Source organism: Exophiala bonariae (assembly GCF_035927105.1).
Source record: "Exophiala bonariae strain CCFEE 5792 chromosome Unknown scaffold_16, whole genome shotgun sequence".
Taxonomy (NCBI): Eukaryota; Fungi; Ascomycota; class Eurotiomycetes; order Chaetothyriales; family Herpotrichiellaceae; genus Exophiala; species Exophiala bonariae.
In genome coordinates, this window is record NW_027042491.1 from 171,870 (window position 1) to 193,927 (window position 22,058).

A 22,058-nucleotide genomic window follows, 5' to 3' on the forward strand; every position below is an offset into this window, starting at 1 on the left:
GTTGTCTCTTAGCCTTCAAGTTCCAAGTAGCTAGTTGGGTCGTTTAGCTACTTAGCAAGTAGGGCTTAAGGCTTCGCAATCACCTTCTGTAGCCTGTAGGCTCTGAGACATTAAGTCAGCCAGTTACATATCTGGTCGACCCCCACGGCTAGGGAGGGACCCTCGCCCCGTGTTTGTGCCAAGGTACAGCGGGGGATAGACACCAAAGCGCATGCCCGAGCGAGGGACCGATATGTTTCACTCCTCCTGCAACCGACAGCTGTCCTTCATACTCGGGCGGTTGCTATCCATCTTTCCATTTAGCTTATCACTCTCATGATTTTCGAAATGGCGAATATTCAGCGGGTTCTCATCTCGTTGATGGTCATTTTGACCGCCACATTCCTCTTCTTCGGTCAGACTGCGGAAGCTGCCAAAGGCCCCAAGATTACCCATAAAGTCTACTTCGACATCCAGCACGGTGATGAGTCTCTTGGCCGGATTGTCTTTGGTCTCTATGGCAAAACAGTTCCCAAGGTAGGCCCTCTAGCCGGCTCAGTATCAGCTTCTGATCTAATGCAATACCATGCAGACTACGGAGAACTTCCGTGCCCTTGCTACTGGCGAGAAGGGATTCGGCTATGAAGGGTCCAGCTTCCACCGTATTATCAAGCAGTTCATGATTCAAGGAGGAGACTTTACAAGAGGCGATGGCACTGGTGGTAAATCCATCTACGGAGACAAGTTTGAGGATGAGAACTTCAAGTTGAAGCATACCAAGAAAGGCCTGTTGAGCATGGCCAATGCTGGCAAGAATACCAACGGGTCTCAGTTCTTCATCACCACAGTTATCACAAGGTTCGTCCGGGAATGCCAAACTCGAAACGCACCGGCTAACACATGGTGAATAGCTGGCTTGACGGACGTCATGTTGTCTTTGGCGAGGTCCTCGAGGGCTACGACATCGTCGATAAGATGGAGAAAGTTGCCACAGCATCGGGTGATCGCCCTGTGAAGCCAGTCAAGATCGTGAAGAGCGGAGAGCTGGAGGTTCCAGCTGAAGGTATACACGCCGAGCTCTAGGTTTGAGGGCGGATATTTGTACTGCTCTCGGATTATCCTATTGACAAGTCTGTTCTAATTCTGTGTTTTAGAAGTGCTTCATTCGGATGCTCATCCTGAATATAGTGGGGATGATGGTTTAGATCTGGCAGCAGGCAAGCCAGAACTGGAATCGCCAGCCAAGGATGTGCCAGGTGCGGCGGATAGCACGATTCCAGCTGAGGCTATGATCACTCAGGCATATGTTCAGAAGGCAGTCTTCTTCTTTTTGATCGTGGCGGTGATTTTGTTCGTGGTGAGGCGCCGGAGATCAGCTCATAGCAAGCTGAATGAGAAAAGTATGGCATAGACAGATAAAGCAAAGCAAAGCAATCAAGGCAGATGAATCGTCTATGTGAATAACCTATGGCCTCCTCGACATAGCAATTTTGGAAGGGGTAGGCTGAGTATAACCACAGCGATCACGACGCGTTCCACTTCTCCTTACTCTGGTACTAGAACTCATCAGGACCAACCCGACTTCCAAGCCAGAGTCACTGATTCACCTACTACCCTAGGTAAGTAGTATGTCTTCCACAATGGACAGTGAAAGAACAAAATCTTCGTACAGTCTTGGCACAGTTCCCTTCGGTATCAAAATTTCCACGCTTGAAGGGCAATTGTGACGAGGTTGTGCAATAGCCGACCAATCCTATGCCGTAATCACACCGATCGTTGTTTCGTTACATGACGGGCGATGACGGTATCTTCAGCCTACTTGATCCCAAATTGCCCCCCTAAAATTTGCCCCCAACGGCCTCTGCCACCAGAACTATCTCGGTGGTCATTACTGGTGCGATACGAGGTACTCTAGTCCAAGGGCAGTCAGAGCCTGAGCCTGCAGTGACCGTACGGTTGTGGTCATTCTAGTCCTAAAGAAAAAAAGTCCCTGCCTGCGCTCTTTTTTCACCTTCAAATCTTCCAAACCTCTTTCAACCCTCAACACTCCTCTTGTCTCTCTTGTCACTACTTCACACCCTCATCCTCACACAATCAATCCTCGACATTCAATTTCCCACTGTCCTTCTCGTTCTGCCTTTCGTTTTACAAAAGTTCAGATAGACTTGGAGAGGCGTTCTGTGTCTCTTCTTCTATCTCAGATCTTGAAAGGTCTCCAAGCGGTGAAAACCCATCCCACGCCACCCTATTCCAATCACATCTTGCTTTAGACGCTCTAGCAAGCCTCACTTTATCCATCCATCTCCCTCTTTTCTTCATCAAAGGACTTCATTCCTCACTCAATCCCACAAGCGTTTTCAATCAGTCTTGTAAGTCTGCAAGCCTCCTGCTATCACCTTCATTCAATCTCTTCGCCTCGATTTCAATCAAGGCTCCTCATTTCGATCCTGCATACACCAATTACCCTTTCTGTCACTCTTCTCTCTTCCTCACGTGTCCAAGAGATTGTTGCTAACAGTCGTCTCTCACCCAGATCAAAAACTGTCCAACATGGCTGACTCCTTGAACATGAACGGTCTCTCTCTGAATGACTCCAAGCATGGTCCTCCAGCCGGTATGGGCGGTGGACGTTCTACCTACATTCCACCACACCTCCGCAGTTCCATGCGTGGACCCGCCCCAGTGAATAATTTCGATGGTGCAGGTGCTGGTCCTACCCCAGCTGGCGCTGCAGCTGCGGCCGCTCAAGGCTTGAATGGCAGCGCATGGGCGAACAACACGTAAGTACACACGGTGTGACAATCATAGACTTGAATCACTGACGTTTTGCAGCAATACCAACGGCAACGGCAATTGGGCAAGTGCTCCTGATTTCAAGCCTGGTCCAGGTGGACCAGGTGGACCAGGTGGCCCCGGTCCTGCACCCCAAAGCAACGGATGGGCAAGCCAAAACGGCCCCCGTCAATTCAACCCTAATGCCTACGGTGCTCCTGGCGGCGGCTCTTATGGCGGCGGTGGCGGCGGCGGCGGTAACTACGGCGGTGGTGCAAACCGTGGATCAGGAGATGGAAGATGGCAAGATGGCCAACACGTTCCTGGTCCTGCCAACGCAAAACTCGAGCGAGAACTCTTCGGCATTGCCAACGACCCCAACAAGCAACAGACAGGTATCAACTTTGCCAACTACGACGATATCCCCGTCGAGGCATCTGGTCAAGATGTTCCCGAACCTGTTACGACCTTCACCAATCCTCCCCTCGATGACCATCTACTTGCCAATATCAAATTGTCACGTTACACCACTCCGACACCTGTACAGAAGTACTCCATCCCGATTGTCATGGGGGGACGAGATCTTATGGCTTGTGCCCAGACTGGTTCGGGCAAGACCGGCGGTTTCTTGTTTCCAATCCTCTCACAGGCATTCCAAAATGGTCCATCTACATCTCCAGCATCTGGTTCTGGTTTCCGCCAACGAAAAGCATTCCCAACCTCTTTGATCCTTGCACCTACCCGTGAGTTGGTTTCTCAGATCTACGATGAAGCACGCAAATTCGCATACCGCTCCTGGGTCCGACCTTGTGTCGTCTACGGAGGTGCCGACATTGGTACTCAACTTCGATCCATCGAGCGAGGTTGCGATCTCCTCGTTGCCACCCCTGGTCGTCTTGTCGATCTCATAGAGCGAGGTCGCATTTCCTTGGCCAACATCAAATACCTTGTTCTCGATGAGGCTGATCGTATGCTTGACATGGGTTTCGAGCCTCAGATTCGCCGCATCGTCGAGGGTGAGGATATGCCCAATGTGCAGAACCGTCAAACTCTCATGTTTTCTGCCACCTTCCCACGTGACATTCAGATGTTGGCTCGTGATTTCCTCAAGGACTACGTCTTCTTGTCTGTTGGACGTGTCGGTTCGACTTCTGAGAACATCACCCAAAAGGTTGAGTACGTCGAAGATGGTGACAAGCGCTCAGTTCTTCTCGACATTCTTCATACTCATGCTGGTGGCTTGACCTTGATCTTTGTCGAAACCAAGCGTATGGCCGATACCTTGTCTGATTTCCTCATCAACCAAGGATTCCCTGCCACAGCTATTCACGGAGATCGTACTCAACGTGAGCGTGAACGAGCCTTGGAGTTCTTCCGTAATGGCAGATGTCCCATCATGGTGGCAACTGCTGTCGCCGCCCGTGGTCTCGATATTCCAAACGTCACACACGTTGTCAACTACGATCTTCCAACCGACATCGACGATTATGTTCACCGAATTGGTCGTACTGGCCGTGCTGGAAACACTGGTCTCTCTACCGCTTTCTTCAACCGGGGCAACCGTGGTATTGTTCGTGATCTCCTTGAGTTGTTGAAGGAAGCACATCAGGAGGTTCCTGGCTTCTTGGAGAATATTGCTCGTGAAAGCTCCGGCTTTGGCGGCGGCCGAGGCGGCCGCGGCGGCGGTGGCCGTGGTCGAGGTGGTGGTAACCGTGATGTGCGTCGTACTCCTGGTGGAATGGGAGGCGCTCCTTCCTATGGTGGTGGATTTGGAGGCGGATCCGGCGGCGGCTATGGTGGAAGTGCTGGTGGTATGTTTTTGGACAACTGTCATCTTTATATTCATTCACTAACGTGCAAGCAGGCTACAGTGGCGGCGGCGGTAGCCATGGCGGCGCTTACGGAGGTGGTGCCGGTGGATATGGTGGCGGTTATGGCGGTGGGGGTGGTGGCAGCTACGGCAACCCCGGTGGTGCCAGCGGTCCATCATCATGGTGGTAATCCAGTCACCTTGCCGGCATCGACGACGGAGTTTCTCAGCTTCTGTTTCGCATGGATTTTTTTCATTTTATGTTTTTCCAGTTCTTCGACATTTGCACCTCGAAAGAGTGCCTGGGCGAGGTGGGATAATGGGCAGTGGTCAATGACGGATTGACCTGACCTGCTCGCAACATTACGACCCACGGCGCATTTTCGAAATTATTACGGGCACAGCATGAACACATATGATAGATAGCGTTGGCTTTTCCGATCGATTTCCAGATACCCCAGCATGTCGAACTTCCTCCATGCAAACCGAGGATGATGTTATGCCATGAATGACCAGACAAACACGGCGTCGGTTTGCAACGAAAGAGAGTCTTTTTAAGGCGCAGAAAGAACGCACCGAAATGAATGGATGAGGTACCAAAAGCAAGAGGCAGACCATCACAGTTATGGTGGTGAAGGTTCTCTTTTCCTTTCAAGCGGACTTCCAGTTTTTACCGACACAAAAGTTTTCTTCATTGCGGTTCGCTCTCTTTCGAACTAGGGGACATGATGACCAAATAGATTTTTCGACATGAATCAATCACACGAGCTTACAAGAGGCCGACAGGGACAAGGAAAGAGGAGGCATAGATGTGATCGGTTGCGATCTCAAGATCTTGCATCTCTTTAGTTTGCCTTGTCGAGGACGGCCTCTACTTGAGCTTGTAACCTTCCAATTGATGGAATGACTCCATATGGGAAAAGGTTTTCGCTGGCTGCATAGATCAGGCTTGCCAGGCCACAAACAAATTCACACAAATCAGAATGTTTTGTTGAGACACATATTTTTAATGTCTGCTGTAATCGTGAACCATTTCTTCGAGTCGTAGATCAAATTGATATATGCCTCGAGCTGCTCGATAGGATGACATCAAGGAGTAGCCAACAAGCAATCGTCACACATACAACATTGGTCCACGGCCTTCGCCCAATTGATCTGGGGGGCTTCATTACGAACCGAGTGGCCAATCTTGAATCTCTTGTACTCTTATCATTTGCAAGGAAATGGGAGAATGGTATCTGGGTGGTATCCCTGCATCCTCTTGTTGACATAAAGTAATTAAGAAGATCTCGACGGTGCATGATCCGGAAGCCTACCCCACCACCTTCAGGACCCTTTTCAATGGTTTTTGTTTACCCTACATCGTAGTGGTGCTGCCCCATGGCCCCTGCACAACCTCCAAAGAAATTCATTTACCGAATTCGACCGGACTCGGACCTGGCGACGGATAAACATCATGACGCATGTGGAGCTGGCCCAGGAGCACATTCGGGAACCCACATACGCATCACAGCCTCCAGCTGAGAATCCGATACGGAGATTTCTCTCTTGACCTCAACTGCAGAAGGTTTCAGACAAGTCTCTTCTACTACTAGGCACTAGTACTCTTAAAACATTGATGACACGAGCCGAGATGGTAATAAGCGGATTTTATTATCCCGGTAAGTTCTTCCCTGCCGAACCAGCTTAAATCCTATCTGCGAACGCAAGTTGCAGGGTGCAGTGGCACTCTCATGACAGTACGGCTGTCCATCCTGATCGTGTTACCGATGGGTAACCAGGCCCCCTGCCTGGATCTATGGGGTAGTAAGTGCGATACTGTGGATGTTGATGGTCAGGGCCTCCATGACCATGACCTACTCGTAAGTAGCTAGTTAGGGTTCTCGAGATACTTGTAGCACATTTCGTATATCCAACCCACATTCATGCATGCACTCCCAAGTTCGTAGGAAGCTACTACGCCGATACAGTTTCCGCTCAGCGGATGTAAACATTCCCAAACGCCTATATAATTGACCTCCGCCACTTTTTGAACAGGGTCCCTCTTCTCTTGTCCACAGCTACGTGTCTACCTACATAAGTCGTACAAATCAAACGTCTTCGCTCTGCACAGTAACTAGTAGTCCTCAAGCACTTCCTTAATCTTCATCACATCACCACAATCAACCTCATCTCACGAGATGTCGCTCAATCTAATGTTCGGCCCGGCACCTGAGCCAGCGACAGAGCTCGGACGGTATCGTGTGTTGTCCAGCACCGCCGGTGTCAGAGTCTCGCCGTTATGCTTGGGCGCCATGTCCATTGGCGATGCGTGGTCCGATGTATGCTTACCTCTACAATCCTCCCTTCGTCTTCCCTGAATCGAGAGTGTCAACTCCATAGCTTGACCACGATGGCTGACTGGGTGAGCATGACAGGCCATGGGCAGCATGGACAAGGAGAGCTCATTCAAACTCCTCGACGCATATTACGAGGGTGGTGGAAACTTCATCGACACAGCTGTAGGTCCCATCCTTTTCGCCCCCTAGAGACCTGCTCAACAATCCTCGCGAAATGAGAGAATAGCGAGCATTATCTTCAATCCTTGAGGCAGTCGGTTTTAAACGATTATGAGCGTAGGGCTGACTGTCACCCTCCAAATTCTAGAACAACTATCAAAACGAACAGTCTGAGAAATGGATCGGCGAATGGATGACGGAACGCAATAACCGCGACATGATCGTCCTTGCCACCAAGTGCGTGATCCTCCCCTGCGGCATTGCTTACGGTGTCCTGAATAAATGCATATCTTGCTTGGGGAGTCTCGCTAATCAGCTAACTATTCTTCAGGTACACAACTCCCTATCGCAGCTGGGAGCTCGGCAAGGGCAAGACAGTCAACTATTCAGGCAACCATAAACGCAGTCTACACCTGTCGGTTCGAGACTCGTTGAAGAAGCTGCAGACCGATTACATCGACCTGTTGTATCTGCATTGGTGGGTAAGTCGTATTTTCTCCTATTATTCGTATCAGAGCAGAAGGGGCCGTGTCCCCACCTGGAAACTGGGAAAAAAAACCTTGAAACAAGCTTCTAACACGATTTGCCCGCTGCCCGTGTAGGATCACACGACCTCCATCGAAGAAATCATGGACGCACTGCACATCCTCGTGGTGCAGGGCAAAGTCCTCTACCTTGGAATCAGCGACACACCAGCATGGATCGTCTCCGCCGCCAACACGTATGCACGCGAGCAAGGAAAAACGCAATTCAGCGTGTACCAGGGCCGGTGGAACATCATGACCCGCGACTTCGAGCGCGACATCATCCCGATGGCGCGCCACTTCGGCATGGCGCTCGCACCGTGGGACGTGATCGGCGGCGGTAAGTTCCAGTCAAAGAAACAGATCGAGGAGCGCAAGAAGGCCGGCGAGGGCCTGCGCGACTTCATGGGCAATACACAGTCGCCGCAGCAGGAGAAGGTCTCGGCAGCGCTCGAGAAGGTCGCTGGCGAACATGGCATCGAGTCCCTGACAGCCGTGGCGCTCGCGTACGTCATGCAGAAGACGCCCAACGTCTTCCCCATCATCGGCGGGCGCAAGGTCGAGCACCTCAAGGACAACATCCAGGCGTTGAGTCTGAAGTTGAGTGACGAGCAGGTCCAGTTTCTCGAGAGTCAGACCGAATTTGACATCGGCTTCCCCGGCAATTTCTTCGGCGCCGATCCCAAGTGGACCGGCCAGCCGAGTAACATGTTGACCATGGCGGCTCATATGAGCTTTCCTTCGCCGAATAAGTCTTATGTGCATGAGAAGCAATAGGGGGGGGGGGGCTGTCATTGTCTAGGTGACCAAAAGAAAATTGAAATCAATTCTGAAGTGCCAATCTGTGATATTATAGGTGTGTCTTGTCTAGATCTTTGTCGTCATCATCCGTGTAGAGAAACTGCAGGATGGAAGCACTTCCCCGGTTGAAAGTATTCAACGTAAAATTGGACGGTATGAATTTTGGGGCAGTGCATAGAAATGCAGGGGCTCAAGTCTGAAGCGTTTATGCCCGGAATGTTGTTAAGCCATCCATGTGGAGCTGTATGTCATATATCAAGCATCTTTTTTTGTCTCGAGAAGCAACAGCGGATGAAAAAGAACAGAAGCGCGCCCCATTTCAAGAAGAGCTCGATTCTTAACATAATCGTCCCGAATTAAGGCTGCATAGCTGAGGACGCAAGGACATATCTCACGGCCTCGTGAGTACTCTGGTACCTTCCGAAAACGGTTTTTATCTCCCATGAGCTTTTGTTGAGTAGCTAAGGCTCATGGAACAACCAGAGTTGACAACCCACCCCAAAGATTTCTATGCTCAGCCATCTCCTCCCTGATGGCAGCGCGGTCTTCAGCATCAAGGTCGGTGAATTTCAGGATCTTCCTGGCTGGGATCTGGAAAAGTCATCCGTTAGACGGCCAGATCGTCATTATGATTGAGACATTAGAACCGCTGACTCGTTGGTGATTCACCCGTTCGAATATGAAATGAGACTTACCAAAACCTGCCTACCAACTGCTTCATCCAATCTCGATACCGAAGCAGGATCCAAGTGCTGCAACAGAAAGCTGAAAAAGACTTCGACTGACGGTGAAATGCCACGGCACATGAGTGCCATGTTATTGTAGTACGCACTGCTATACTCATAATCCCGCTGTGCGTATGCGATCACAGCATCATCGTCGACTTCGCGGAGTGTCTCGTAATACTGGTCTGGCCCATCGTCATCGAGCTCACCGTTGGGCTCGTCTGGCATTGTGTATACCGGACGATCTGCTTTAGGCCTAGTAGTTGGTGGACGGCGGATAGTGCGTGGGTGATCACGACCAGGGAGATCCGCGCGTGCGAGGAAGATTTGGCCTGAGAGCCTGAAAATGATGGTGTGTAGGTTGGTGTACCCGTTTAATGTCATGGCGTCGAACCATGGTGTGCCGATACTGATCCTCTCCAATGCGAACATCCTACTCCGTGGGAGAATGACGAAGGATGACTGCGTGAGCGGCGGGAATCGTGAATATCTGTGTCATGGGAGGGTATGGATTAGATTTTACTCGGAGTGACACTCATTTCAAAGCCCTTCGCAACCAGTCGTTGATATCTGGATGGCAGTTTGAAAGATATGAACCTATCTACCTAGAAACCTTTATGATGGGAGTTCGGGAATAACTCACAAAGCATCGAATTCGAAGAGATTCTCCTCGTACAGCAATGATATGGCTTCATCGTATACCCGCCGACAAGTCGGTAGAAGAGACACTGGTATGTTCAATTGCTGGTCACGAAGGCGTATTTGCGCATCTGGGTCGTGCTTTCCACCTTCAAAGAGAACCGATTCCGTATCGGGATGGCAGTGTATCTTGATGGCATCTGGGATGACAAGAGCATATCTCCAGATCTTGACCGTGATCTCTGGTGGTAAATCTAGCAAGGAATGCGGCTGATCTGTTGGCGATGAGAACGCGTCCGGCTCTTGGTTGATAGGGTCAAGCATGATGATGGCACGATATATATTGTGTTCAGCAGATAAATAATGGTAGATGGAAAAGATGTCGGAACTTGAAGGCTGTGATATGAGAAGCAAAGGTTGTTCTGGAAGAATCGAAGGATCATTGTCTGCCTGGTTCGTCCCTAATCCTAGTCGTATGCAGTCATTTCAACCAACGAGTAAGATGTTTTTGAGGGGCTAGAAGTATATCAACAGCACCAGCTGAACATCATGACTACCAGCAAACCGTCGCCATTATTTGGAAATATGCAAACCGCTCATTTGTTGCTGAGAGCTTGTCAATGTCGCTCATTAGATCTGTGAACTTTTGTGGGTGAGGGATTCAAAGTTCAAGTTTCAGTGGTTGTACTCCTCCTGAGAGAGCCTGGGAATGCCAAGCACGATTAGGCTCTTGGGAACATCCTCGTATCAAAATGAGCTCGTGAAGTACTTTACTACTAGGATATAGAAGCTAGGCGGGCAAGCTCGAATGAGGGACACGAACAAGTGGTCTCACACCTCATGCCATACGATTTGCAGATTCAGAACTGTTCTCGAATACAACGGCTTGCAATTTTGCGCGTAAATCTGACGGCCCAGGTAGAAGAGGAATGAAGGAAGCATTATCTTGATTTTCTGGTTTTCTGGAGGTTTGAACCTCCTTGCCTGCACGAATAATATGCGGAGGGGAGCGAGTTCGGTGGCGAAACAAGCAAAATCGCGGGACCAGACACATCGTGAAAAAGGCAGCCAGAGTTGTGAGGCTCCATAATTTCGAAGAATTTTCGGACCTGGTCCTGCAAACAAACCCAGTCTGCGACTTCGGTTTCTCAAGTTCGTAGTCCCGACCTGTTGAGCCTCAGTGAAAATTGCTGATCTTTCCAACGAGCATTGTCTCACTGCAATTGACCACTTAATGGTCTGAACGCCTGGGACTTTCTCGTAGGTATCATGTCAATTGCTTCCTGAAGGACAATGAGAACTGCTCAGAGAGTAAATGACTCATGTTTGTGTGTGGGTGGTTTGAAAAGTTTATTGATAGCTCCTGCAGCGAGTACCGCAGGCAGAGGCGCGATGATGGGTGGCGATACTCAGAGCGGTTGTTGTCCGACCACTTTTCTGCCGGTCTAAATGGAGGACAGAAGATTTCCCCCGCTCCTGTCGGTCAGGCAATACCGTCAATAGGTGGCGGTCTGTTCCAGTCCAAAAACGCCAGGTAACACGCGAGAAGCGTCCAAGCAATGTATAGCAAACGCCTCTCGATGAACGCCGTAGTCCTGGCGGTGAATTTGCAGACCTCCCATAGACATACTCGACCAAGTATTGACCCTGTAGCCCCAATGAGTGGACTTGGGCAACGAGCCGGACAAAAGGTCGAGTGGTTCGCGTAGACAACACGCGCTGCCTGGCAGACGAAAGTGTAAAAGCGTGCGAAGTATAGTTGACAGGAGGGAATAGTTCGATGGCTCCACTCTTTCAGTCCAATACCTGCAAGGCTCGGACCTGCATTAAGAAGAGGTCATACCTGTGCGGTAGTCCTATCTTGCTGGCCATACCCTTTTCGGCTCCCTATATGCCCATAGTTCATAGGTATGTTTTGGATGCCTCGTTTGCCCACTCACACCCGAAGAAGCTTTTTGTCTGGAAGGTCATCAAAGGAGCACTGAAAAGCCAGCAGGAAGGATTGCTACCCTGGACCTTTTCAGCATGGAGAAGTGGCATCCCAATATCCCTTAAAGTCCGGGTGTCTCGTTCTCTGCAGCCATTGTCACATCCTCTACACACGTTCAACCGACAACGCCTTCTGCACATAGCACACAACATACTTCCGACAAAAACAATTCTCAACGCACAGGAAATTCAGCGCAATTCGACTCAGCACAGCATACAGCAAACGGTACACTTGACATAGTACGGTAGCAAACCCATCATACTCAGCACCCCGCAATTCACACAGCACACAAACTTGAAAGCCGCGACACTGGCCACCATTCTTGAGTGAATACAGCAACGAACAATCTCTAGACCCGTTTCATTCACAAGTCTTCACTCTTTCCACCCAGCCGCCACAATCGAACGTCAGATCGACTCACTCAACCACAACGGTCGAAATTTCTTGAACTTCAACAACTCGACCAACGCAACACAGCACCAACCGCAGCAGACCGACACCAGTTCAAAATGTGCCGTGTCAAGCAATTCGCCTTCTCGTGCGGTCATCCCGCAACAGAGTCATTCCGGTATCGACTTTGTCAAGCACCTGGTACGGAAACATGTATGGTCATAGACGATCGATACGACCTGAACTCTCCATGTCATCGGTGCATACGCTGGGAAGCTCGCCGTACTACACAGAATTTTCAGGAAATTGAGAACCTGACGGCAAGAGGGTGGGAGGAGACCAACCGCAGAGTTTTTTACAACGGCGACTCTGCTCTTGATTTCGAATGGCATGTGCCATCAAGGTGCTTTATAGATGTTGGCTTCCGGAGTCTCGACCCTTTTGGAGACGACAAGAAGAAGCAGCTTCGTTTGGCAGCCACTGGCATGACTGAGACACGGGAGGAAGAGCGTCAACTCGCACCAGACGAGTTGGAGGATGATTCCATGGAAGGTCACTCAGGTGACATGATGGAGATTGATGAGCAACCAGTGGCAGAGGAACGGCGGCCACTCTCCATTAGACTCCTTTGCATCCCGCCGTCGAACATGGAGCAACAGACTTCGACTGAGGAGCAGCAGCAGCCTCGCAGATCAAGCAGACTCCGTCGCAACAAACTATCGACTGGAGAGCAATCGGGCCCGTCGACCATCAAGCAGAAGCGCCCAGTATCGATAAAGCTTCACTGCAATCGGCCAAAGAGAGTAAAGAAGCGGCCTCGGACCTCGATCAAGCTCAACTGCAAGCGAAGCCCGACTAAAGAGCAGCAAGGACAGTCGAGCGAGAAAATGCCACCTCGCATATCGATCAAGCTCAATTGCAGCTGGCTTGGAAAGGTCGCCCCTTGTTGTGTTCGTCAAAAACAACAAGGACCAGATTACGCGACGAGACCGGAGGACGTGGAGGAACGGCGCGAGGGGAGACTAGCCGGGAATACCTGCACGTCAGGATTTTGATTGTGGAACGAGAATGATCTGGAGGAAGGATGCTGTCTATATGGCGTGTAACAAAATGGACTGGATGTATTTGGAAAACAAAGGATCGGAGGATTCGAGAGCGATCGTGCGGTATTTGTCCATTGAAGGCCATCATATGGAGTTTGGATGATTCGATGATTGGCGGACCAAATAGGTTCGTGTTCATGTATTTTAGCATATTCATTGGTTGACAAACAATCTCACAACATCTCAACCACCTCGTGTCGGTCCTTCTTTCTCTATTTCCACAGGTTCATGGTGAGGTGGTGTACCTTGGACTATGCTGGTACTCTTGGCTCCAGCGACAGAGATCGCTTCCTTCTCCTCGTCTGCACATCCGCAATCGTAGAAGTCTCCAATATTGGCACAATCGAAGATGGGTTTTCCCTTCCTCTCATTCACTATATTATGAACGAAACAAGCCCATGCGGCAGCGCTTGACCGGGAAGATGTCTGAGGAGGGTATTTCTTGAGGACTTTTTGGAAGTGCTCGGCGCATTCGCCGCAAGGATAGAGTCTGGCGAAGAGGTGAAGATACTGGCCTAACGCTTCGCTCTCGTCGGCAGTTGGCTTGTCCGGAAACCTCGCCATTGTAGTATGAAGAACTTTCCACGCAGCTCTTCCCAATTCCGCCTTTAATGTTTCATTCCCGAGCTTTCCCATGATATGATCCCCATGGCTGAGTTCTGAGGATGAAGGCGACGGCGAGATTGGTTCCTCGGTGTGACCTTGGCCGAATCTGAATCTGTTCGCGTGGGACAGAGCGGAAACATCACGGTTGTGGTCACTCGTGTACACAACATACCAGACGAAAAGTGCAATGGCGGATAGCACGACCATGACGGGAGGAGGTGCTCGAGGCATAATGACGAAGTGGCTGCGAGAGATTGGATGAAGACAATTACGGATGAATTCGACGGGGTCGCAAGGGAATAATTCAAAACAAGACACTCTGGGTCTGAGGAAAATACATTTGTTTTTTAGAAGTACAAATAAACATCAGGAATGTCTCAGGTGATGAGTGATCCTAACTCAGACCACGCCCAAGATGTTGAAATTAATCTTGAGAGTCCATCTGGAGTAGTGGCTTGAAACGCGAGACACGCCGAGGAGGACAGAGTATTAAAGCAGCACTGACACCGAGCAGGACAGGCTCTATAGCGGCAGCTTCATCGGAGTATTGTTCATCCCACTGCCGAAGAAAAACCCCCCAGGATTCTCATTCTCCACTCCGACTTCGCTGCATGATTCGAGACTCGAGCAGGGATCTCCCAATTTTTAGCCATTTTGGTTCCCACTGAAGAACAAAAAGTTCAGGCACCGAATCATAACTCTCAGATATAAAATAGCAAGAAATATCTTACTCGTATTGCAAACGCCCTTCCACTTGTCATCAGAGTGGATGCTTCAAAGGATTTTGGATACTACTAGTCACCGCTTACATCCCGTCGCCACGAAGACAGCTAGTCTAGGTGATCACATTGTGTAAGCCAGAGCCGGGTGCGAGTCAAGCATTTTGGGGAGGGAAACTTTAAAAAGAGCTGGCATCCGATTTCCGACTTCTCTTGCTCACAAACCCTGACTGCAGACCTGCTCGTGTGACTTAGGGGAACGGTAAGATACAGCAGAGCACTATCGAGATCACCCTTCCAGACTTCAGGTTCATACAGTATTCCTTACTTCACCACTCACATTTATCATGGCTCCCTTTCCACCCCCACCAGTCAGTTCAATTGGTAAGTCGACGGACCCACCAACACCGTGTTGATTTAAAATCGATTCCTTCTTTTCTAACACAAGTCTCATTGCCCACCAAAAGACTGGTCCAACGTGGGCTTCAAGGTCCGCGAAGTCAACGGCCACATCGAGTCGACATTCCGATACTCGTCCGCGGAGCCAGCATGGTCGAAACCACGCTTCGTCGAGTCCCCGCACCTGTCCATCCACGGTATGGCACCGGGGCTCAATTACGGCGTGCAATGCTACGAAGGCATGAAAGCCTTTCGGCAACCCGACGGTAAGATCACCATCTTCCGCCCCAAGGAGAACGCCCTCCGCATGCAACACTCCGCCAGCTACATCTCGGTCCCACCGGTTCCTGAAGAGCACTTCGTCGAATGCGTCAACCTGGCCGTGTCGGCCAACGCCGAATTCGTCCCGCCTCACGAGACCGGTGCGGCGATGTACATCCGGCCATTGTTGTTCGGATCCTCCGCGCAGCTGGGCCTGAACCCACCGGACGAGTACACGTTCGTAGTGTTCGTGATGCCGACGGGTGTGTACCACGGTGTGCACGCCGTCGACGCTCTAATCCTCGAGGACTTTGACCGCGCCGCACCGGAAGGCACAGGTAGCGCCAAGGTCGGTGGGAACTACGCCCCCGTGCTGCGCCATTCCGACAAGGCGCGCAATGCCGGCTACGGCATCACTTTGCACCTCGACAGCAAGACGCGCAGCGAGATCGACGAGTTCTCGACGTCAGGATTCCTGGGCGTGCGGAAGAACAACGAAACGGGCAAGACGACCGTCGTGGTTCCGGACTCGAAGAACGTCATCAAGTCCGTCACGTCCGAGTCGGCGTGCGAGATTGCGAAGAAGGTCTATGGATATGATGTCGAGCGCCGCCGGATCGAATACAAGGAGCTGGCCGAGTTCAGCGAGGTCATGGCTGCGGGCACGGCGGCCAGTCTGGTGCCCATCAAGAGTATCACGCTCAAATCCAAGAACGAGGTCTTTGAGTACCCAGTGAACGAGAAGTTGGATCCCGGCCCAGTGTGCGCCCAGTTGTTGAGCACGTTGAAGGGCATTCAGCAGGGCAAGGTTGAAGACCAATTTGGCTGGAACTTTACCGTCACCGAGGTGCCCCAGGGCTTCACGAGCCAGCAGGTGAATGGTGGAGTCAATGGTGCAGTGGACTCCTTGCCATGAAATCGATTCATTGGAATTGGTATTGTGAGGGCTGGCGAGATCTAGTTGAGGGATATGGTATAATTTCAGTCTATATTAGTATTTTGAGTTTCTACATATGATGACTCGCAGTGCTGGTCTAGCCAGTTGAGAGAAGAGACAGAATATCATGAGAGACCTAACTTGCTCACGCATAAAAATCGGCAATCAGTCTTGTAGCTGAATTTCGAGCTCTTTTCTATCGAAAAGAGACTTCTTGTGGCGCTGTTACAAATTCTGACTTGCGGAAGACTGCCCCTGTCGCGTAACCTGGGACATCTAATCATTAAAACTACCTGGATAGGCTCATTCATTTCTATGATACACCAGTAATACCAATCCACTAATTTATACAACTCGTCCAAGGATAGTCTTATTGTATCCTGATTGGGTATCTCGTTCATGAATCATATACTCGTAGCCAAAGTACGCCGGGTGAAAGGGATTAAGGATTGCTCAGGAATATTAGTCGTGTATAGACGGTAGAATCTTATTCGGGCATCGGCAACTGAAAATCTTCATCGTCCAGCTTGGAATTGTCGAATGGAAAGAAATCGGTTTCGAAAAGGTCGTTGGCAATCTCATCATCGTTATCATTAGAGATCTCCCTCTCCAGCAACTCGTGGTTCTTCAATCTGAACCACATGTCGCTCTCAGCTGGTGGAGAACCATATAGATCTCGGAAGTCTCTGGGGTGGATATTCGTCTGGTCGATTTTTACTGGCTTTGGTGTGGGCGGCATGGCACCCTTCTGTGGTTGAAGTCCTCTAGGGATGATTGATGGTGCCTTCTTTGCCTTTGGAAAACCGATGGTATTTTTGGACAGAGCAGCATGTCCAGCAGGGTTGGTGGTAAGAGGCTGTCGAGAAACAGTCGCCTTGGTTCGACCCAGACCAAGAAGTCCTTTCTGCTTCTGTTCCGATGCCTGGGTTTGCTTGGAAACAACGGAAGGGAGACGAGGTTGAGCATCAGACAGAGCAGCAGCAGCGGACTTGGCTTGAAAAGTATCAACGCGCGACAGAGCCGGTCTTTGTCTCTTTGGACCTGCAGCGATCATTTCATCCACTTTTTTGTTCAATTCGGCAGTTGTCGGGAATAGCAGGTCCCCTTGGTTGGCAGACATCTTTCGGTTTTGCTCTTCGAGATAACGTTGATGATCTTCCTCCTCTTGTATGAGTCGAAGTGAATTTTCATAGTCGGCTGAAAGGTCCAAAATCAAATGAGGGTCGATCTCCAATGGCGGATCAGGAAGGTCGACAGCTGGTGGAGGTGCGTATCCATATTCTGGCTCTTCCTCATCTTGTTGCGTTTTTTCAAGGATATCTGTAACAACAGGCTCGGATTGTGCAACGTGGATCTTTGACCTTCCAGATCGACGTGCTGAAGCAGGTTTCTGAGCGGTCTTTCCGGGTTTGATGGTGAGAGGCGCAGGGCCAGGAGTTTTGAAGGCATTGCCTTTGACGTTGGTGGTCTTTTGGCCCAGTGGAGCACGATTTCGGGGGCCTAGAAGCAATCAGTAAATAGCAGTAGCATCAGCTCACGAGTATTTTACCTAGGGGTGTGATAAAGGCATTCTTGTCCAATTTGCTTGGGCCGCCCTTGAGAGTAGTCTTCTGGCCATTGAAGTCAAAAGGCTTGTTTTCATCATTCTTTGCAGGTCTGAAAGGGGTTTTGAGGTTTCCAGGGGTTTTGGGATGTAGAGCCCTGATGTTTTGATTGAGCGGTTTTCCAGCAGCGGTGGTCTGGTGGGTATGGACCAAATTCTCCTGGTCTCGCGAAGCTAGCATCTTGAATGCGAGGTAATATATTGTTCGATCGGTGCTTCCTATCGGTGTTGTGAGTGGGTGACGCGCGGGAAGAACTGTTCTAAACTAAGTCGAAGTCGAAGTCGGAGTCGAGGCTGACGAGGCGGCTTGTTTATTCTGGTTGTCCTTCGCAACCGGCAGGGTCCGCTCCCCTTTCCCAGGATCCTCCAAGCCCAAACCCGCCTCGGCGGGCATTTTAAGCCCGTGAGAACCAGAGTTGGGGCTAACGTGGCGCCTAAACCTGAAAAGCAGAGGCCTGTCAAAGCCAGCAGCCTCACCTGGAAAGATGAATTGCCATTGGACTCTTTAGCGAAAAAGCCAGAAACCAAGCCCCTCCTTTGGTCTCGTCCATCCCACCGCTACATGCCTACCCTGCAGGCTACAACTAAACCACTACTACAGACTGCGCTGACCTTGACCTCCTTTGATTCCCCAAGTATCATTCTCTACGATTAATCCAACGTTTGTGACCACATATTATCAACAGTCCTGAATTAGTCCGTTACACGAGGCCTACAATCACCATGGATCGCATCAGGGAGGTATGTCTTTCAATGTTCATGTTTCTGCCATCCCCGCCCATCAAATTCACTTGCGTACCACACACCACCACGCCTGCCCTCCATGTGAAGGCAGGTTAGTAGCCACGGAGGGCACCTGATATGCACCTTCCACTATTCACCTCAGTGTGACAGTTTCTGCACTCACTGGCAGGGACACTCACTGCCTCGTATCGTCGAAATCTGATCTCTCCGAGTCATCCTTCTGAACCATCTCCTTTCCTTCCCCACTTGTCCTTCTTAATCCCACTTCTTGACCCAGTACCATCACTGCTAGGCCTCAATATGGCTTCCTCCGCTCTCACTAATTTTCACCAGAAAATGCAACAACTCCGCGTCGAGGCGGATGAGGAGGCCGCAAGATCTACCGAGCTAAAAGCACAACTCAAGAAATTGGAAGAAGAGAATCTCTCAAAGGAACAAGAAATCAAGTCCCTAACCCACCGCAATCAACTCCTGGAGAGTGAGGTTGAGAAACTCGAAACTGCGCTCAAGGAGGCAAAGACTGCTGCTGGTGATTCTTCTCAACACAGTCAACAGAATGAATCTCTCACCCGACGACTTCAACTGCTCGAGGAGGAGGCTGAAACTGCTGACAAGACTTTGAGAGAGACAAACGACAAGTGAGCCTTTCCCTCCATGCCCACGGCGGCTAGGTTAACAACTAACACTGTCTAGGCTCCGACAGACCGACGTCAAAGCAGGCCACTACGAACGCAAAGTCCAAGCCCTTGAACAGGAGCGGGATGAATGGGAAAGCAAGTACGAAGAGATGTCCAAGAAACACGCCAAGCTGCAGACAGAACTCAACGAGTTGGAGCAGAGCATGGGCAGCATCTGATTTCTCAAAGCATTTGTGGTTTGTGCCAGTCAGTTGGAGGTTTAGCGGCCAACTCGGACGTCTCGAGTGGTTGGGCCCCGTCATGCACGATAGAGAACTGTGACCATGGCACCGCCATCCCCTCTTCATATCAAACGATACCATGGGCATACAATACAAGGGGAAGCGTGTTGATCAGTTTTGAGGAATGAGTACAATATCATCCAGACTTTCGTTCTCGAGCCTGTTTGTGGTTCTTGGACCTTTCCTTGGACCGCGTTGCCTTTCTTTCGGCCTTACTCTCATATCTGAAGTTCCTCTTCTTCTTCTTAACCTTATGAGCACCATCTTTAGGCTTGTCTTTCGTCCACTTTCGCTTCTGTTCTGTTGTCAGCTCTGCCGGACGATCTGCGCTTCCCTCCTCATCGCCTTTTGCATCTTCTTGCTCCGCCTTGAACAGTCCATCGCGAGACACATCCATTGCTTCCACTGTCACTGTGGTATATTTATCCTCATCAATGTATTCTGCTTCATGGTCTATCGGAGGCGGCTCGAGATCCTCGATTCCAGACCACGCACTCTCCGACCCCTCATCGTCTCCATTGTCCAGTGCAGCTGTCGCAGGTGCAAGCAGGGCATTGACTTCTCTAACATGCCTCTCCAGGTCGGCTTTTCGTTCCTCACGAATCTAGATACGCCCTGTGTTAGCCTGTGTAGTCGTGGTCTGTCTTCGTAGATAGTAGTAGTCCCGCACCTGTTTCCGATGCTCGACTTTCTCCGCCTTCGCCCTTTTCTCCGCTGCCTCCTGCGCCTGCTTCGCCCGCTGCACTTTTCTCTTGTGAAAGCCTGTCAGGTATTCGTGTCGCGCTGTCAGATCAAATGTGATTTCCTCCACTGCTGTGGGCTCTATTTTGCGTCGTTTGGTTGCGGGTGGCATCTTGAGGAGTGCTGTGACAGTGATGTAGGGGTAAGGCAGGGATATGAATTGTGAAGCCTTGTTGGCGTCGTTCTTGTGTCTGCCTCTGATCGCTAAGTGCTGCAGAGGCGTCCCTATGAAATTTGTTGGCAAACAGTGATAAACTTGCCAAGATTTATGCCGGAGTTTATCCGGGAATCACAGTTAACTTGGATCGTTGGCTCTGAAGAATGCCTCTGTACTTAGGAATTTTAGATACTGGAACTCATGATATATTACTCTCAGATGTGCCGCTGAATATTCGCACGATGGCCCAGATCCAGCTTCCAAATATCTGTATGAGTGCCTCTAGCACGTTTCTGTTCATTGGTTGCTTTTGCCGCTTCTCCTGGTTCAGGATCACGTTCTTTTGCTGACCCTGCTGTTTGCTCTGATGCTGTTCATCATCCTGAGGCTCAGCCTTCACTTCAGGATCTTTCTTGACTGTTGGATTTGACGATGCGTTGGCTGTTCTTGCCCCATCAGTTGCTTGAGGTTCAACCTGTGGTTGAGGAGAAATCAATGACATCGCGGCGCTTTTCAATTGCATCTTGTCATCATCTGAAAGAGTGATGTTGACGTTACCACCCCCAGCTCCTGATGTGGCCGGTGGATTAATCTTCAGACTTGGATCCGGGGACTGTGAAGCAAGGTCGGTGGTACTGGAGTTCCGCGTCCCGGGATATCTCACTCCTTCATTCTTTTTCATCATCTCATCATCAAGACGCTGAGCCTCCTCATTCAATCCCCGCAGCTGTCCCCCAAAACCACGTACCAGCGTGGTAGATATGGTCTCCTCTTGGTGTGCGCGTGAACCAAACTTGAAAGCTTCCTTGACTTTGTTCTTGACCCGACCGCCAACCCCATGCGTTCGGCCTTGAATCTCAACTCGCAACAGGAATGGTTGTCCGTTGTTGGCGAAAGCAAATGCTGTCTGGAACTTGTTCCCATGGGACGATTGCTTCTCAAAGTCATTCTCCGTCAGCTCCCATTCTAAAGTGTTGTAAACCAGCTGCACACTCTCACCGTCGTCACGTGGTTTGCGATCGCCTGTAAACTTCCATCTAGTGCTGTGCTCGTAGGACCTCTGGCCGTCAGCCCCCAAACCACTCAATTCACCGCCCGGAAAACTGATAGTTGGTGTTCCACGAAGTGCTCTAGTCTCAGCTATGGTCAAGGGTTCTCCAAACAACTGTGATGGGCCAAGATGAGTAATGGCAACCAAGTGTTGAAGGTCAAGGATCGTGTTGTCGCGATATGGCTGGAGAGCTTGATGTTCGCCGTCCAAGGAAACTTGAACGGTCGCCCAAGTGATCTTAGAGCCTCTTGGCTGTTTAAAATTGATCTCCATGCGGATTATACCAGCTGGCCATGTACGGCCATTGATGCTGAGCACCCCAAACTTGGATTCCGAAACCAAAAAGCTACAGTCAACCCTGGCTTTGTTAATTACCTTGTGGCCTATGTAAGCTCCAGTTTCCTCCAAATCAGAAAAACGATTGAAGTCATATCGCCCAAACTGACGATTCCACTTTGCATGGGATAGATGGTCGACAAGCGATGTCGTGTCCCCCATGGAGTCTCCTGCCAGATATTTCTAAACCTGGCCTGGGCAGATGATTCTTTTCGCAAGAATGCGAGGAGCTTGAAGCTTCTCGAGCTGCCTTTACATCCTGCGCCAAGTATGCGTTGTCCCCGGCCTGCAGGTCTAATGCAGTGACCTGCCTCAACTTCCAGCTGTTGTTCAACCCCACTTACTTGCATCCTC

The 22,058-nt window shown here is 50.3% G+C and overlaps 11 protein-coding genes across 11 annotated transcripts; 6 read left to right on the forward strand and 5 right to left on the reverse strand.

Annotated features, from left to right (window-relative positions):
* Positions 1–327: 327 nt before the first annotated feature.
* Positions 328–1,390, forward strand: CPR2 (Peptidyl-prolyl cis-trans isomerase B; the record flags this gene model as incomplete). The annotated part of the gene is made up of 4 exons (XM_064846943.1): positions 328–516; positions 572–837; positions 891–1,042; positions 1,134–1,390. The coding sequence occupies 4 exons, from the start codon at positions 328–330 to the stop codon at positions 1,388–1,390; spliced, it is 864 nt and encodes a 287-aa protein (XP_064705296.1).
* A 1,139-nt stretch (positions 1,391–2,529) lies between these two features.
* DED1 (DEAD-box ATP-dependent RNA helicase) lies at positions 2,530–4,752 on the forward strand (the record flags this gene model as incomplete). The annotated part of the gene is made up of 3 exons (XM_064846944.1): positions 2,530–2,759; positions 2,812–4,562; positions 4,616–4,752. The coding sequence occupies 3 exons, from the start codon at positions 2,530–2,532 to the stop codon at positions 4,750–4,752; spliced, it is 2,118 nt and encodes a 705-aa protein (XP_064705297.1).
* A 1,989-nt stretch (positions 4,753–6,741) lies between these two features.
* AAD14_2 (putative aryl-alcohol dehydrogenase aad14) lies at positions 6,742–8,360 on the forward strand (the record flags this gene model as incomplete). The annotated part of the gene is made up of 5 exons (XM_064846945.1): positions 6,742–6,882; positions 6,979–7,062; positions 7,208–7,296; positions 7,391–7,541; positions 7,662–8,360. The coding sequence occupies 5 exons, from the start codon at positions 6,742–6,744 to the stop codon at positions 8,358–8,360; spliced, it is 1,164 nt and encodes a 387-aa protein (XP_064705298.1).
* Positions 8,361–8,852: 492 nt separating this feature from the next.
* Positions 8,853–10,072, reverse strand: LTR84_003358 (uncharacterized protein; the record flags this gene model as incomplete). Its single annotated transcript, XM_064846946.1, has 3 exons — positions 8,853–8,975; positions 9,080–9,599; positions 9,753–10,072. 3 exons carry the CDS (start codon positions 10,070–10,072, stop codon positions 8,853–8,855), a joined length of 963 nt encoding a protein of 320 aa, XP_064705299.1.
* A 2,175-nt stretch (positions 10,073–12,247) lies between these two features.
* Positions 12,248–13,183, forward strand: LTR84_003359 (uncharacterized protein; the record flags this gene model as incomplete). Its single annotated transcript, XM_064846947.1, has 1 exon — positions 12,248–13,183. The coding sequence occupies one exon, from the start codon at positions 12,248–12,250 to the stop codon at positions 13,181–13,183; it is 936 nt and encodes a 311-aa protein (XP_064705300.1).
* Positions 13,184–13,414: 231 nt separating this feature from the next.
* Positions 13,415–14,068, reverse strand: LTR84_003360 (uncharacterized protein; the record flags this gene model as incomplete). The annotated part of the gene is made up of 1 exon (XM_064846948.1): positions 13,415–14,068. One exon carries the CDS (start codon positions 14,066–14,068, stop codon positions 13,415–13,417), a length of 654 nt encoding a protein of 217 aa, XP_064705301.1.
* An 835-nt stretch (positions 14,069–14,903) lies between these two features.
* On the forward strand, positions 14,904–16,132 carry LTR84_003361 (uncharacterized protein; the record flags this gene model as incomplete). Its single annotated transcript, XM_064846949.1, has 2 exons — positions 14,904–14,940; positions 15,024–16,132. 2 exons carry the CDS (start codon positions 14,904–14,906, stop codon positions 16,130–16,132), a joined length of 1,146 nt encoding a protein of 381 aa, XP_064705302.1.
* A 508-nt stretch (positions 16,133–16,640) lies between these two features.
* Positions 16,641–17,937, reverse strand: LTR84_003362 (uncharacterized protein; the record flags this gene model as incomplete). The annotated part of the gene is made up of 2 exons (XM_064846950.1): positions 16,641–17,653; positions 17,703–17,937. The coding sequence occupies 2 exons, from the start codon at positions 17,935–17,937 to the stop codon at positions 16,641–16,643; spliced, it is 1,248 nt and encodes a 415-aa protein (XP_064705303.1).
* Positions 17,938–18,800: 863 nt separating this feature from the next.
* On the forward strand, positions 18,801–19,356 carry LTR84_003363 (uncharacterized protein; the record flags this gene model as incomplete). The annotated part of the gene is made up of 2 exons (XM_064846951.1): positions 18,801–19,138; positions 19,194–19,356. The coding sequence occupies 2 exons, from the start codon at positions 18,801–18,803 to the stop codon at positions 19,354–19,356; spliced, it is 501 nt and encodes a 166-aa protein (XP_064705304.1).
* Positions 19,357–19,555: 199 nt separating this feature from the next.
* On the reverse strand, positions 19,556–20,272 carry LTR84_003364 (uncharacterized protein; the record flags this gene model as incomplete). Its single annotated transcript, XM_064846952.1, has 2 exons — positions 19,556–20,023; positions 20,090–20,272. 2 exons carry the CDS (start codon positions 20,270–20,272, stop codon positions 19,556–19,558), a joined length of 651 nt encoding a protein of 216 aa, XP_064705305.1.
* A 244-nt stretch (positions 20,273–20,516) lies between these two features.
* LTR84_003365 (uncharacterized protein) lies at positions 20,517–21,641 on the reverse strand (the record flags this gene model as incomplete). The annotated part of the gene is made up of 1 exon (XM_064846953.1): positions 20,517–21,641. One exon carries the CDS (start codon positions 21,639–21,641, stop codon positions 20,517–20,519), a length of 1,125 nt encoding a protein of 374 aa, XP_064705306.1.
* Between the last annotated feature and the right edge of the window lie 417 nt (positions 21,642–22,058).